Source organism: Vicugna pacos, chromosome 6, assembly GCF_048564905.1.
Source record: "Vicugna pacos chromosome 6, VicPac4, whole genome shotgun sequence".
Lineage (NCBI taxonomy): Eukaryota > Metazoa > Chordata > Mammalia > Artiodactyla > Camelidae > Vicugna > Vicugna pacos.
In genome coordinates, this window is record NC_132992.1 from 27,949,087 (window position 1) to 27,962,965 (window position 13,879).

A 13,879-nucleotide genomic window follows, 5' to 3' on the forward strand; every position below is an offset into this window, starting at 1 on the left:
CATATATATATATATATACACATATATATATACACATTTAGTTAAGCTCTTAATTTATCTTTCTCAGAAAGTTTGACAGAAGCATAAAACCCTAAATTTAATGAATACCACCAAGACTGCTAGAAGAGAAGCTGAGTGTTTTTCAGAGTGTTTTTGCTCTATCTTGACCTATCAAAACTGATTTTTCACTTGTCAAGTCATTAAAAAAAAATTGACCACTGCACCTTTTTTGTACATGAAGAAACTAGGTCCCAGAATGTTTAAAGATGTTGCCAAGATGGCACTGAATTATGACCAGTATAGTGATCTATCTTGTGAGCCAAGATCTTCCTTTCATCAATGACCTCCTATTTGTGGCTGAAGAAATTAAGTGTGCAGGTGTTTGCACAGTGGGCCCTGAATTCTGTTGTGCAACATGCATTTAAAGTGAAATGCCTGCAGCTGGAGATCTAGAGTGCGCCACACAAGCTGTTGTGTCCTCCCCGTGGCCTGGCTGATTACAGAAGCCAGTGCCTTGGCAGTGTTCTACCTTTGTGCTGTTCCACAGTTAAAACCTTCCATTTCATTCTCACTAAAGTTTTGTGACATTACTTGCTCAGTGAAACTATTTAAGAGATCAGAATTGAGTAGAATAGGATTTTGATAGGGTAATGGTCTCTTGGGGTACTATAAATTTATAATGCATACACATTTAATTTTGAAAGCTGGAGGATAATATTCCAGTGGCAGTGTTCTGGTCTGACTACTTTATGTCTAATATATAAAATGATAAAACTAAATTAGTGGACATTTGAACCTACCTTTGGAGGGATACCCTGTACCTGCCGTATCATTTTTCCATATAAAACAAAACACTTCTGTTTTTTAAAGTATATCAAAAGTTATCTGATATTCCCTCCACAATTTTCTAATATTTTAGACTTAGTGTTAGGACTGCAGAACGTTGGAAACGTCTGATTCCCATGTTTGTGATATAGATGCTAGTTTATAGGAAGGCATGATTTCAGCAGAATGTTTTCATTTCAATATTACATGAAAGAATGTTAGTCAGTGCTTAGGAAATTGAGACAGGCTAGCTTTTGGCAGTTGTGATCCCGTATTATGAATACTGATGAACATTTGTGTTTTGATTAAAATTATATGGCTTATTAATCGGTGTGTTATATCCTCGTATGTCATGGTGCTGATTGTGTTTGTTGTATGAGTGAGATATAAGTAACTGTTCTTAGATAATTTTTTAAAATAAAATCAACTATCCTGAAACAAAATATAAACAGCAGTTTTTAAAAGCAAAATTCACTGCCTTCAGTGCATAAATAAATATGATCATTCTGACATACTAGTCAATATTAAACAAGATTCCAGAATATATCTGCATTAGTAACTCAGAAATGTGTATATTCTCTATTTACATATTTTTATTATTTATTTTCATATTTTTAGATTTGCCATCAGAAAGATAATGCTCTTGGAATTCAGGTGAGTTAAAGACTTTTCTTTGATAAAGTTAAAGGTGACAGAATGATTAACTTTTGGCTAAGTTTTCTGTACCTTTCTGTGAGTGGATAAGAAAATAATTATAAATTTTTGAAGATTTATCTTTTTGTGATTGGCTTATTTTGAAATATGTGTATGATATCCTTTGTTTTCAAAGTTGATGCTCCATTGTCAGTGTAACTGTATTTTGAGTCATTTCTCACTAATTAAGGTGGTGTGTGCTGAGCAATTTCTGAACTCTGGTTCCTCTAGTGATCATTTGGAGTAAATTGGAGTGTGTTCTATAGACATTTTTTTCCTTCAAAGGTAACTTGTTAATACCAAGGCAGCCTTGTTCTGAGCTAAGCCACTTACAAATATTTTAGACAGAAAAGAATATGTAATTTGTAAATTATGATTTAGATTATATTACAATCAGATCTGGCCAGTAGGCTGGAAATAAAAGCCAAGGTTGTTACTGATAATAGTAATATTTGCCATGTATTGAACATTGTGCTAGGCACAGTGTTAAACATCTTGCATACAGAGCACTTACAGCAACCCTGCTAAGTCAGTATTATACTTTCCATTCAGTGAAAGAAACATATCAGGGCAGTTAAGTAATTTGTTCAAGATAATGCATTTAAGTAATTGACAGACCTGGGATGCCAACATCTGATACCAAAGTTCATTTTTTTTCTGCTTCTTCACACTCCCTTGAGGTCTTTTCTGTGTCAAAGTCAGTCTCTCTAACACCTGCTTACTCCCTACGTACATTGATTTGATCCTCACAAAAAATAGCATGAAGTAAGTGTTCTTATTATTTTTACAGAGAGAAATAGAGGTTTATATTATGAATTAACTTGTAAATGGAGTGCCTACTGTATTCTAAGAACTGTTATTGAATACATGATCTCATTTAATCCTCACAATAATCCCAGTAAGACCTTCCTTACTTTATAGAAGAGAACACGGGCTAGAAATTGGATACATCCGGCCCTAAGATTAATGTGTCCTTTTACCATATTATGCCATCTTTCAAGAAGATTAAAAATCAAGAGGATGCTGATACACAATTAGGATAAAACCAGAATTCTGTAGTCCTGGCAAATATCAGATACCAAGAGAATTGTGGGAACTGAAAGGGTAAGCAACAGAATAGGTTGAAGGCACCAATGACAGTGAAAGATTTTTAATAACTGAAAAAGCAGATTGTTATCTTCCAGGAGCTTTTATGTGATTTCTGGGTGAGAATGCCACTTTTTTCTGTGCAAGTCTCCAGATATAATGAGTGTAAAGTTAGTAGTAGAGATAACTGATGGTCTCTTGCTAGAGTCTGAATTGAGTCTTTGATGAAACTCAGAAGGACATGTTGTTATATAATTATATTTGCTGCAATTGCCAAAATAGAATCAGGGAATTATTGAACAGTCCTTAAGTTTGGATTAAAGAGATGTAGTTGGCGTTAGGTCTGTATCATCTGTATATCGTGGAGATACTGCATCATCTTGAGCAAATCACTGACTCTCATATTTTCAGAGTCCTCATCTGAAAAATGTAAACAATAGGTTTAGAATTTACTATGTAGTCCAATAATACCCAAAACATTACTGTTAAAAACTGTGGCAAGCCAGTAATATCCCTGGGGCATCTGGCAGACACAAATATAAAGATACTCTGAAAGCGTATGTGTTCCAACCATACTGCAAAAAAATTCCTATAGGTAAAATCCTGGTAAAAGTGAATTCAAATTCCCAAATTACAAAACACATTAAAGCAAGATTCAGTTGAAATAACAAAGAATAGAATCAGATACCTTCTTCCACCAGAAAACCCCAGATAATCAAATAATTGATACACTGTCAAATCATTATGTTTAGAATTATTATAGGTATAAAAGAACAAATAGAATCTACGAACAAGGAATAAGATACTAAAAGTGGAAAGGTTTGGTGAAAAATGGAAATAAAAATAATTCAAATTCAAAAACTCAGTGGACAAATTAAATAGTAGATTAGACACAGCTAAAAAGGAAATTAGTGAATTGGGATTTATAACAGGAAATTAACAAATAATAGCAAAGAGAAATAGAGATGGAGAATGTATCAGGCAATTAAAAGATATGGAGGTTAGGATGGGAAGGTCCATTAGGAATTTCAGAAGAGATTTAGAAAGAATGAAGAAGTGACAATTTAGAATAAATGATGGTTAATAATTTTCTGCAGTTGAAGCATATGAGTCTTTTAGATTCAGAAAGTATAGCAAATTGTGAACACAACAACAAAAACAGAGTGAAGATGTTAAAATCTGCTGGAGAAAAAAGATTACTCAAAGAAGAACGAATTGACTGTAGACTTCTCAAGTGTAATAAAAGAGTGTAGAATGAGACTAATACATAGAAAAGTAGAAATAGCAATTTCAAAAGAATTCTATCACCAGCTAAACTTTCATGAAATAAAGAAATTTCAGATAGATTCATACTAACAGGCTTACTAACAGAAGTTCTTAAAGGACATAATTCAGGGAAAAGGAAATTAAGCTTATAAGAAAGGAATAATATGAAGTTTCATGCCTTTTATTTATGAAAGAACAGTCTCTAACTTGGAGCCATTTGGCTGTTATTTTGGGTAAAATACTATTTACCTGTTTCCTAGGCTCTTACAAATTAAACAAGAGGGATTGCTAAAGATAGACCCAGGGAAATACCAACATGAGCAGACCTTTGAAGCATAAGAGGAAGTAGAAGAATTATATGCTATAAAAGATACACCTTACCTCAGTGTACATGCATGTGTAAATGGTTGAAAAGTTATGCATGTGTGGTGATTTAAAATAGGAACAAAAAGTTCTGGTTTTTTTGTATTAGTGCTTCAGAGTATTTTATAGCCTAGTATAGTAATTGATGTTTCTACTACTCTGAATAAGAAATGGCTAAGCTTTGTTTTGGAAATCAGAAATACTTATTTTGTTTAGGAATATTTTTCACCGAAGTTTTAAAATAAGAGTTTTGACATCTTGAAGGGGAAATGCCAGTTACATTGAAAATTGGTTTATGTTGAATACCTTGTAAATTAAGTAACAAAGCCTTTTTTTGATTGTTAAGTCTCTGTCTTAGTTTCTTGAAATCATTTGGTCCTGATATGAGTTCGTGTTAATTTCTCAGATACATTTATCTGTGAAGCTGCCCATCGTATCATTTTGTTTTAGAGTTGGTATTTGTCACATATTTTTATTTTTCACTCCATGAAGAGCCTTAGATGAGGGAATATCCAGTGTTCTAATGGTGATGATTATGTATGTTAGACACCTTTGACATCTTCTTACTTGAAAGTATAAGACTTTCGTTCTCCAAAGCCACATTTGCTATATACATTTGCAGTAGGTAGCACTGACCTATATTACAGGTAAATTTGTAAAGGATTCCCAAAAGTATAAATACAGATTTCCAAAATGTTTTCAGAAAGTTGTAAATGAGGCTTTTTCAGGGGAGTGGTATATTACAATGAGGTGGTAGTAACTAATCAAATATTCTGTGCCTTTTTATTCTTCACAGCCAGTATCTTGAAAATTATCTCTGGATGAATTATTCTCCAGAAGTGTCCAGCAAGGCCTATTTAATGTCAATCTGCTGTATGGTGAATGAGAAGTTCAGAGAAAATGTCCCAGCTTGGGAGGTAACAGATTTATATTACTTCACAGCTTTCCTACTGTGCCCACTTAAGCCATTACAAAGTTGCAAACTTTTTATCGATAATAAATAGTGTTTCTAGAGCAGACTTTATCCAATAATAAAATAAATGTTGAGAAAAAGAATGGATGTATGAAAATAGTATTAGATTTCTTTCAGTTTCAATACTTCCTTTAAACTAATTTATTGTGAATTTAAAAATTATGAATGTGGAGTTGTTTTTCTGCTTTGTGCTTGAAACAAAGAATGGCATGGATTATAAAGACTTTTACATCAGATAAAGTAAAATTTGTGTTAAGTAGCACAAATAGTAATGCTCAAATGAATGCCTTGTTTCACAACAAGGTGTATGTATTTATAGTTTTAGATGAATAAACTTGTGTTTCCAAAGTCAAGAGAGATGCTTTTATTGTAATTTCAGTTATCTCTTTGCCTCTGATGTGGGATCTGTTTTCCCTTTTTGAAATTTCTAGTGGACTGACATTTTCTCTTTGTGCTGGTATAATAGAGCCTTGGTCAGCTAATAGAAGACCAAAATCTAGGTTTTTCTCTGGCCACCGTGAAATGATCAGCTCATCAAAAGAGTTTTTTCCCCTCCAGTCATGAAGGAAAAGCATGGATACTTCTCATCTCTTTTGAGGGCACAGTCTCCAAAATGAAAAGGTTTTACATTCTTTAAGATAAAACCATTGACACTTCACTCAAATATTCATTATGTGACTACCATCATATGGCAGTTTAGAGCTCAAAGGAAACTAAAGGCCTTGTGTCTTATTGAGCCATCTTAGGGATTTCTTGAAGTTCCTTCAAACTACTATAGGAAGAGAAAGTGAAGCCAGAGAATGACCTGATCAGCTTGCATGTTATAAAGACCGCTTTGGTGATTACAGCTTGAAATAGAGAAATGACAATACAGATTAAGAAAAGAGGTTACACACAGATTTGGAAAGTAGAATTGCTTGGATTTGATGATTGAAGTAACTTAGGGAAGGGCATTATTTTCAGAAACCTTGGGCCACCAAATGTAAAAGGTGAGAGTGCCGTTGACCGAGATATATAGAAAGAGGGTTGAGGAATACTTTGGAGGGTACAAAATTGTTGAATTGAGTTTTAGACTTACTGAGTTTAAATTGCTTTTGACTATCTAGATGAAGTTGTCTAGTGGACAAAGGAATCTAAGGACCTAGAGCTAAGGAGAGAAGTGTGGAGTGAAGATGTGTATTTGGAATCATTAGCTTATGGCAGTTGAAATATGGAAGGGGGAGAAGAATGGGGCTGGAACCCTAGAAACACTGCCTGTAAAGTGACAGAGGAAGTGGTGCTCTCAACACATTGAAAAGGAGTTGACGGTTGGTAAGAGTCCATTGGACTTGATAGCTGTACAACTTCAGGGCAGCGCTATGGGCAGCAGCCTGTTTCACAGAAGTGAGTGAAAACAACTAGTGTAGACCACACATTTGGAGCACTTGTCTATGAAGGATGAGAGAGGTAACAGAAAGAAACTAGGTGGGGAGGTGGATCAAAGAGAGGCTTGAATATATTTACATTATTTATCTTTTTTATTTTTACATTATTTACATGTTACAGGTAAGGAGATAATATAAAGGAAATCTCAAGGCTGTCCTTGAGATTAATTGGAGTGGGAAAAGCATAGTTTTTGCTAAAGATGTTGTTTCTTTTATTTAAATTAGAAGAATTTGAATACTTCAGATCTTTAATAAGAAAACAAAACCTGAACTAATTACCAGCATAATCCTTAAAGAAAAAAAGGAATTAAAGCCATTATTTTATTTGCTGAAGGTTTCTGCAACTCTCACATAGTCCTGCCAGAAACCTATATTTGACCTGCTATATTTTGCTGTTAATTATAAGTAAGCAACTAATCTTTTTGTAATGTAGTAGGTTTTGTTAACAGACTCCGAGATAGTCTGCCAGTGTTGTTTAAAGGTGAAAAAGCGGTGAGCAAGTCATTTCAAAATGCATTTTTATTCTTTCTCATTCCAGACTTTTAAGAAGAAGCCAGACCACTTCCCATTCTTTTTCAAGTGTATATTGAAAGCGGCATTAGCTGAAACCGATGGTGAATTTTCACTCCATGAACAGACAGTCTTACTGCTTTTTCTTGATCATTGCTTCAATAGTTTGGTAATTTTACATTATCTTTTGGGGAAACATTCAAGTTTTCTTGTTCTTTTGAGTTGAATGTAGATGAAATTACCTCTGTAGCCAGCTCTTCATCCATACTCGTGAGGAATGAGGATAATGCTAATGGCTTGATTTCAGCCCCTTCAGAGTGAAATCATTTTATAAGATCTGTTTGCTTTTTAATAGATTTGGACTTAATCTCTTCTTTTTTCTATCTAGCCTCTAAGTAAAATGATAATAAGAACTGAAATTCTCCAAATGTAGCGTGGCGAAGAGTGTTAATATTGCACGTTGAGTAATGAGATCTGTGCTGTAGTCTACACACAAAAACATAGTTTCATTACTTTTCAGTCATACTTCATGCCTAAGTTAGTAGGTCAGCTGGAGAGTTATGTTGTTTTTTTTTGTTTGTTTATATGGCTTTCTGAATTTGAACGGAGTGTTATGCTTTGAGTTGACTGATGGGGGTGGTTATATGATCTTTGAAAATCTCTTGGATTGTGTATGGCAAGTTTTTCATTCTTCGTAAGATTTCTAAAAAATAAATATTTGTAATAATATTTCATTACTGCTGCTCTACTGTGATTAAATGAAGGCATATACCTGCTTATTTAAAGATAGATGCTTCTGAATTGATAGTGTATTTAGACCCGTGCAAAAGAATGCATGGGATTCTTTTCTTACACTGAGGACTGAGTGCTGGTGGATGGATGGATGTTATCTGTTTCCATGTACTACCTGACAAACATCCTGCAAAGGCATTAAAAAAAAATTTATGATATGTCACTATTACTTTTTAATTTTTTTGCTTTTTTTTTCATTTTTTAAACACTTATTAAACTAAACAGATGTGAATGGATGTGATTCCTTATCAGAAATTGAACAAAAATAAAATTTAATTAGTCTTAGTAGTTTGGTGTAAATTTAATTAACTTGAAAGCTAGCTTATTATTGAAATACTTTATTTTTTTCCAGCTTACTGTCAATTCTTATTATCTGAAGTAATTATGCTCTATAAAGTGGCTGTGAACACTAAATTAGCTAAAACTGAACCATTGCTCATAGGGAAAACGCAGGGTTAGGTTCCTGTAAGTCTCTGGTCACATTTCCATCATCCGATTAATCCATAGCCTTGTTTTATGTGTAGTTCTATTTAAAGTTGCCTAATGTAATAATGTATACTGTTGATTCATTAACATTGAACTCATGGCGAACAATGCTGTAACTTACGTCTGAACAAGCCTTATCTAACACACATATTTTCTCTGTAAGGCATATCACAACCTTCCTGCTCCTAGGAACACTGGACAACACTTCAGCCCTGTGCTTGGGGCCATTTTAAGTAGCAAAATCACCAAGAGAAAACACAAAAGTGTGAAAAAGTAGCACTAAATAGACCATATCAAGGATGCTTGTGTACAATACTAGAGCCAAAGCAAGAAGGCAGAGCATCACCTTGTTCAGGCTCAGTGGGAAATGTGTGTGTTGAGCAACTCACATTTGCCTCTGCCCTCTGCTGTCTGAATGGCCGAGAAAGCACCGGGAGTATTGCATTTGGGTTACAAGTCATCTTTGCAAGTTGAAGAAGGGATTGGTACCTACAAATATGAAATCTTCAAGTAATGAGGCTTGGCTGTGTCTTTTTTAAAAAGTATTGAACTTCTTAATAATAAAATATCAGTAGTTTGAAAGTATTGATGGTGTGTTTTCCTCCCAGCACTTAAAAAGGCAGTATGCTCCCTATGTAAAGACTTCGGTTAAAATGCTTGTGTGTTTATAAACTTGTTCTCTTCGTGCTTTAAACAGGAAGTAGACTTGATACGGAGTCAGGTACAGCAGCTCATCTCCCTTCCAATGTGGATGGGCTTACAGCCTGTAAGTATCTAATTTCAGAAGTTTATGTGTATTTGTAAATGGTTTTAGACTGTGTAGCTTTAGTATGGATGTAAAATGGTAGCTAAAAATCCCCTTTCCTGCTTACAAAATTTACCTAATTTATTGTGCATTAACCTAATCATAGGTGTAGTGTTTTTTTTAGTTTTAAAGTTTTTATGTGTAGACTAATATATGTTTCACCTAATTCATTATTATAAGGTGTAATAAGGTAATATCTATTGCTCATGAGAAGAGGAGTTAATTTAGCAAAATATGGTTATTCGTATGTATGTCTTTGGATGAGACTAAATAGACTTGAATTCTTTATTTCCCTTGATTGGGATGTACATTCAGCTATAGGAGAAGATCTGAATCATGTTTAATATTAACGACTTCATTTTTTTTCATCTAATTCTCATTATATAATATGCACCAGTAGCAAAGGCAAATTAACAGATCTTAGAGAGTAAAGTTAAAACTCTCAAATTTCAGTATAATCTTTATTCAGAATTGTATTTTATGCACATGGGTGGTTTTGCAGACACCCAGATATGCAAGCTCATTCATAGGTACCAATGATGGGGGTGAAAACAGGCATATGTAAATAATTAATACTGAGTTCAAAACTGATGAGTGCCATAAGGAAGAATGTGGTAGTGTGGACATTTCCTTGTTTAGCTGTGATAGCTGTTTTATGTTCATTGTTTCAGACTCATTTTTTGAATTTTAATGACTATGCTCATAAATGTTAATGCTTATATTTTTCAAAATGAAGTTTTTAATTTTAGAAATAAGAAAGAAAATGTATTATTGAGCTTAAAATCTTAACAGTAGTTTCTTTTGTCTTATTGTTTTCTATTAATATGTCAGAATTGAACAGTTTTTAAAAATAGTTATTAGTTTCTTAGTTTTCAGGTTTTGTCATGTTGCTTTCCAGTTTTATCCCATTGTTCTATATTGTATCCATACATTAGAAGGCTGGCTAATAGTTGATCTAATCTTTATCCTTGTAAGCTTTGGGGATTACTGGTGATTTAATTTCATATCACTCTTTCAGGCACGATTGGAATTAGAATTAAAAAAGACACCTAAACTAAGAAAATTCTGGAACTTAATTAAAAAGAATGATGAGAAGATGGATACAGAAGCAAGAGAACAGTATGTTGCCAAAGCTTTGTTTCATGTTGGTTTATTATGCTGGGTTGTGGTGTTGACTGATGTATTGTTTCCTTTACGTAGTGCTGAACCAAATAAATGGTTAAGAAGTGCTTTTACTGAGACTGTCATATTTTTCACAAAGATCTAAAGGGGAAACCAGAACATAACCATGTTTTCCTTCTTTCCCTTATCTCTGCTCCGGTGATAAGTGTATCACTGGTCTTCTCCCTGCCTGCTGTCCATTATGGTCTGTCTGCTGTGGATGGTTCTCAGTTTTCTCCACAGTCTTCAGGCTATCAGTCAAACTTTTCTTTTTTTTTTTCTTACACCCTCACTCTTAACAATGACTTTTATACACTCTATTTTATATACTTCACTCATTCAACAAATATTGGTTATTTATTATCTTGCTGGGTGCTACTATATAGGGAATATAGCAGAGAACAAAATGGAAAGTAATTCCTGCCCTTGTGGAGCTTACATTCTAGTTGGGGAAGGAAGCAATAAACAGATGAATTATGTAGCATATTAAATGGTAGTCCATACCAAGGAGAAAAACAAACCAAGTAAAAGGAATAAAGAAGTAGGGGGGAGGGTTATGGGTTGTTTTAATAGTAATTATTATCAATTGGATAAAAGTCTGATAGCAAGTATTTATTTCATCAAACAAAATGCTATTAGTAGGACACAGGGGCAGAATCAGCATGCTCTAAGAGTGTCTCTCTCTCTCTTTGAGGCTAACTGGTCTACCTGTGCTCTTGCCTTATGTACTCCATGGCTGTTCTAGTGGTGATCCTTTTTCTCTCTCCATTTTTAAGTGCTCTCTTCCTCTCACTGTTTTTTTCCCTCTGCTTACATGCATATGCTTAGGACTCGCTTCCCTGGGGCCTATGATAACTTCTTTTGACTCTTGTCTTATTTTTTCATCCACTTAGGTGAGTAGTCTATACATCTGTAGCTAGTAACTGAAGCCATGAGTAGGAGTGAGATTATTTAATGAGGTATGTAAACCATGAAAAGAGGCTTGAGGACAAAAAGAAGTGAAGCTTAGAGTTATGCTGGTGGTAAATGAGAGGAACTGAAAAAAGCTGGATGTCAGAGAAATGAGTTTGGGAGGAAGGAAGTGAGAGCTGTAAGAACAGGGTATTAGGACAGGAGTAGGAATATCCCTCCTTTAATTTCGAACTCCGGTCTCCTCTTTTTCGTGATATCTTTCCAACGAACAGCCTCTTGATTAATTATGTGATATCTTTGCATCATTTGACTACTTCTTAAAAATTTAAGCACTCTCTTCCCATTACCTCAGTGTGATTTAATTCCAAATCAGTAGACTGTTCATTTCTTAAAAATTCCTTCCCTAACTACTCTTTCCCTCCACTCTACATGTTTTAAAGGTTAACCTTCTGAGCTCTCTTCCAGACCAACTGCTTTAGGCCACCATGCTTTCTTCTCTGAACTCCTAAAACACGCTGTATTTTTTTGTGGAAACACCAGCTCTTTTCATAGTAATTAGTCTACGTATAGTTGTTGAGAATATAGGATCTACAGTCAGGCTTATCTAGGTTTCACACTCTCATGCTGTGTAACTTTGGCCAAGTTACCTCACCTCTTTGAGCCTCACTGTGAAATCCAGACAGTAGTACCTGTTTCAAAGGACTGTTGTCAGTGTTCAGTGAGATGGTTTGCATGAAGTGCTTCACACAGCTCAGATCCTGGCACAGTAAGTGCTCAATTAATGTCAGCCAGTTTTATTAATTAATGCTGGTTTGTGCTACTAATTACATTACGTAACTTCTCACTTCCGGTGTTTTAGTCATTCCTATCTTTTGTATTTGCAACAGGACTGGCAGAATCCTTTGTAGCTCTGTCCAACAGATTGTTTTTTGATTAATTGTTACAGAGTGCATCTTAATTAGTAATGAGTGAAAAATTGTTTTTTAAACTAACATTTAATCTTTAGACATTGTAATACTCTACTGTATTTAGTAATTTAAACATCGTAAAGGATGAAATTGCTTATCTCACTCTAACTACATACTTAAAAGTTAGATTTTTGTTGTCAAGGGCAGACTGTAAATGAAATTTGAAGACTCCTTTCTAGTCCTGACCTTTAAATCGCTAGTGAAAACTTTTACAGTGGGAGGAAAGAGGTGCTTCCCTAGCTGGTGTGTTAGGCCAGCAGAGAGGCTCTTCTTTTCTTCATGTGGTGCCATGTTTATACAGAGAAAAAGCTGTGTGTTCAAATTATGGTCCTGATTTCAGAGAGAAATGGCATATTTTGAACAGTGTGAGAAAGGCGATTTGACATTTAATTTTTACTTTTGAAATAATTGTTTCTCAAAAATAATTTGGTCCCTGTTATCTCTCTGATTTTAGAGCCTATCAAGAAAGAAGATTTCTTTCACAGCTCATCCAGAAGTTTATCTCTGTACTGAAGTCAGTCCCGCTTTCTGGTAACTGTCTTCCTTCCCTCAGCTCATTTGTGAAGTTACCACTTAGATGCCCATACGGTATTTACTCATCTCTGTTCTAAGAACTGCTCTTAGAGCGGTTTTGAATTATATTGAGAAAGGGTATGTCCTTCCCTTTTAAAGTATGTTACCAGTCTGAATATTGTGACTGCCTTACAAATTCACCTAATTTGAGGGTACAAGCGTTGTTATTGAAATGTCCATTTATGTAGCAAAATTTTTTTGAGCTTACTTATAAGACACAGGTTCTGAACAAGGTTCTAGGACATGGTGAACAAGACAGTCACAGACCCTATCAATATGGCATTTACAATATGGTACTGCGTAGTGTTTTTAAGCAATATCAAATACTGTTGTTTGGAGGGGAAGAGGAGAATGATTTTGACATACGAGCTACAAGATGAAATGAGAAGGATTTCCCTCCACCGTGGCCCCCATTTGCTGAAACAAATATAAGTAAATGCCATGTAGGATATAAACCTTAAAATATACCATGATTGTACTACGTATGGATATACATACGTGTGTGCGTTTGTATTATAGACCCACGTACCAAGAGGAGCTAATTACATTTTGCTCACTTTAAAAATTCTGGGCAAAATTATTTTCCTTTGACAGAAGTAAGAACAAAAGATAGCACCAGAGGCCTTATTTAAGTGGATTTAACTTGAAAGTCACCCCTTTGAATTCTTTAGTTTTTACAGCTGTGTGACCTAGACTATATCTCAGAAAACCTGGACTTCAGTTCTGACCAGCTATTACTTTGTTCTGCACTTCTATCAAGTCATTTTCCTCTGATCCTCAGTTTCTCACCTGGAAATTGAAGAGCTAGTGTAGATGTTCTCTAAGGTTTTTCTTTCCCAGTTATGAAATTCTAGAGTTATGTTATCTTAGGGTTTACATTATGTGCATGTGTTATTTCCATATAGTAGTCACAAAAGTATTCACATTTCTTTCTTCACATAAAGCCTTCTCTATTCCTGTGTACTACAAATATATAAGTGGATATACTTAAGCCTTTGTAGGGTGCCTTCTGCAGGTCTAGCACTGCGTTATTCCCTGCTGG

At 34.6% G+C, this 13,879-nt stretch overlaps 1 protein-coding gene across 5 annotated transcripts in view; it reads left to right on the plus strand.

Moving 5' to 3' along the window:
- Positions 1-13,879, plus strand: part of AQR (aquarius intron-binding spliceosomal factor) — a 98,769-nt gene that overhangs the window by 7,339 nt on the left and 77,551 nt on the right. For all 5 annotated transcript variants that reach the window (XR_012073390.1, XM_072962716.1, XM_072962717.1 and 2 more), the window contains exons 4-9: positions 1,444-1,479; positions 5,030-5,150; positions 7,169-7,309; positions 9,116-9,184; positions 10,242-10,342; positions 12,719-12,795. Coding sequence is in view for 4 of the 5 variants with exons in the window: in XM_072962716.1 (XP_072818817.1) it covers positions 1,444-1,479; positions 5,030-5,150; positions 7,169-7,309; positions 9,116-9,184; positions 10,242-10,342; positions 12,719-12,795 (545 nt within the window). In the remaining variant the exon portion in view is untranslated. The remainder of the gene's footprint in view (positions 1-1,443; positions 1,480-5,029; positions 5,151-7,168; positions 7,310-9,115; positions 9,185-10,241; positions 10,343-12,718; positions 12,796-13,879) is intronic.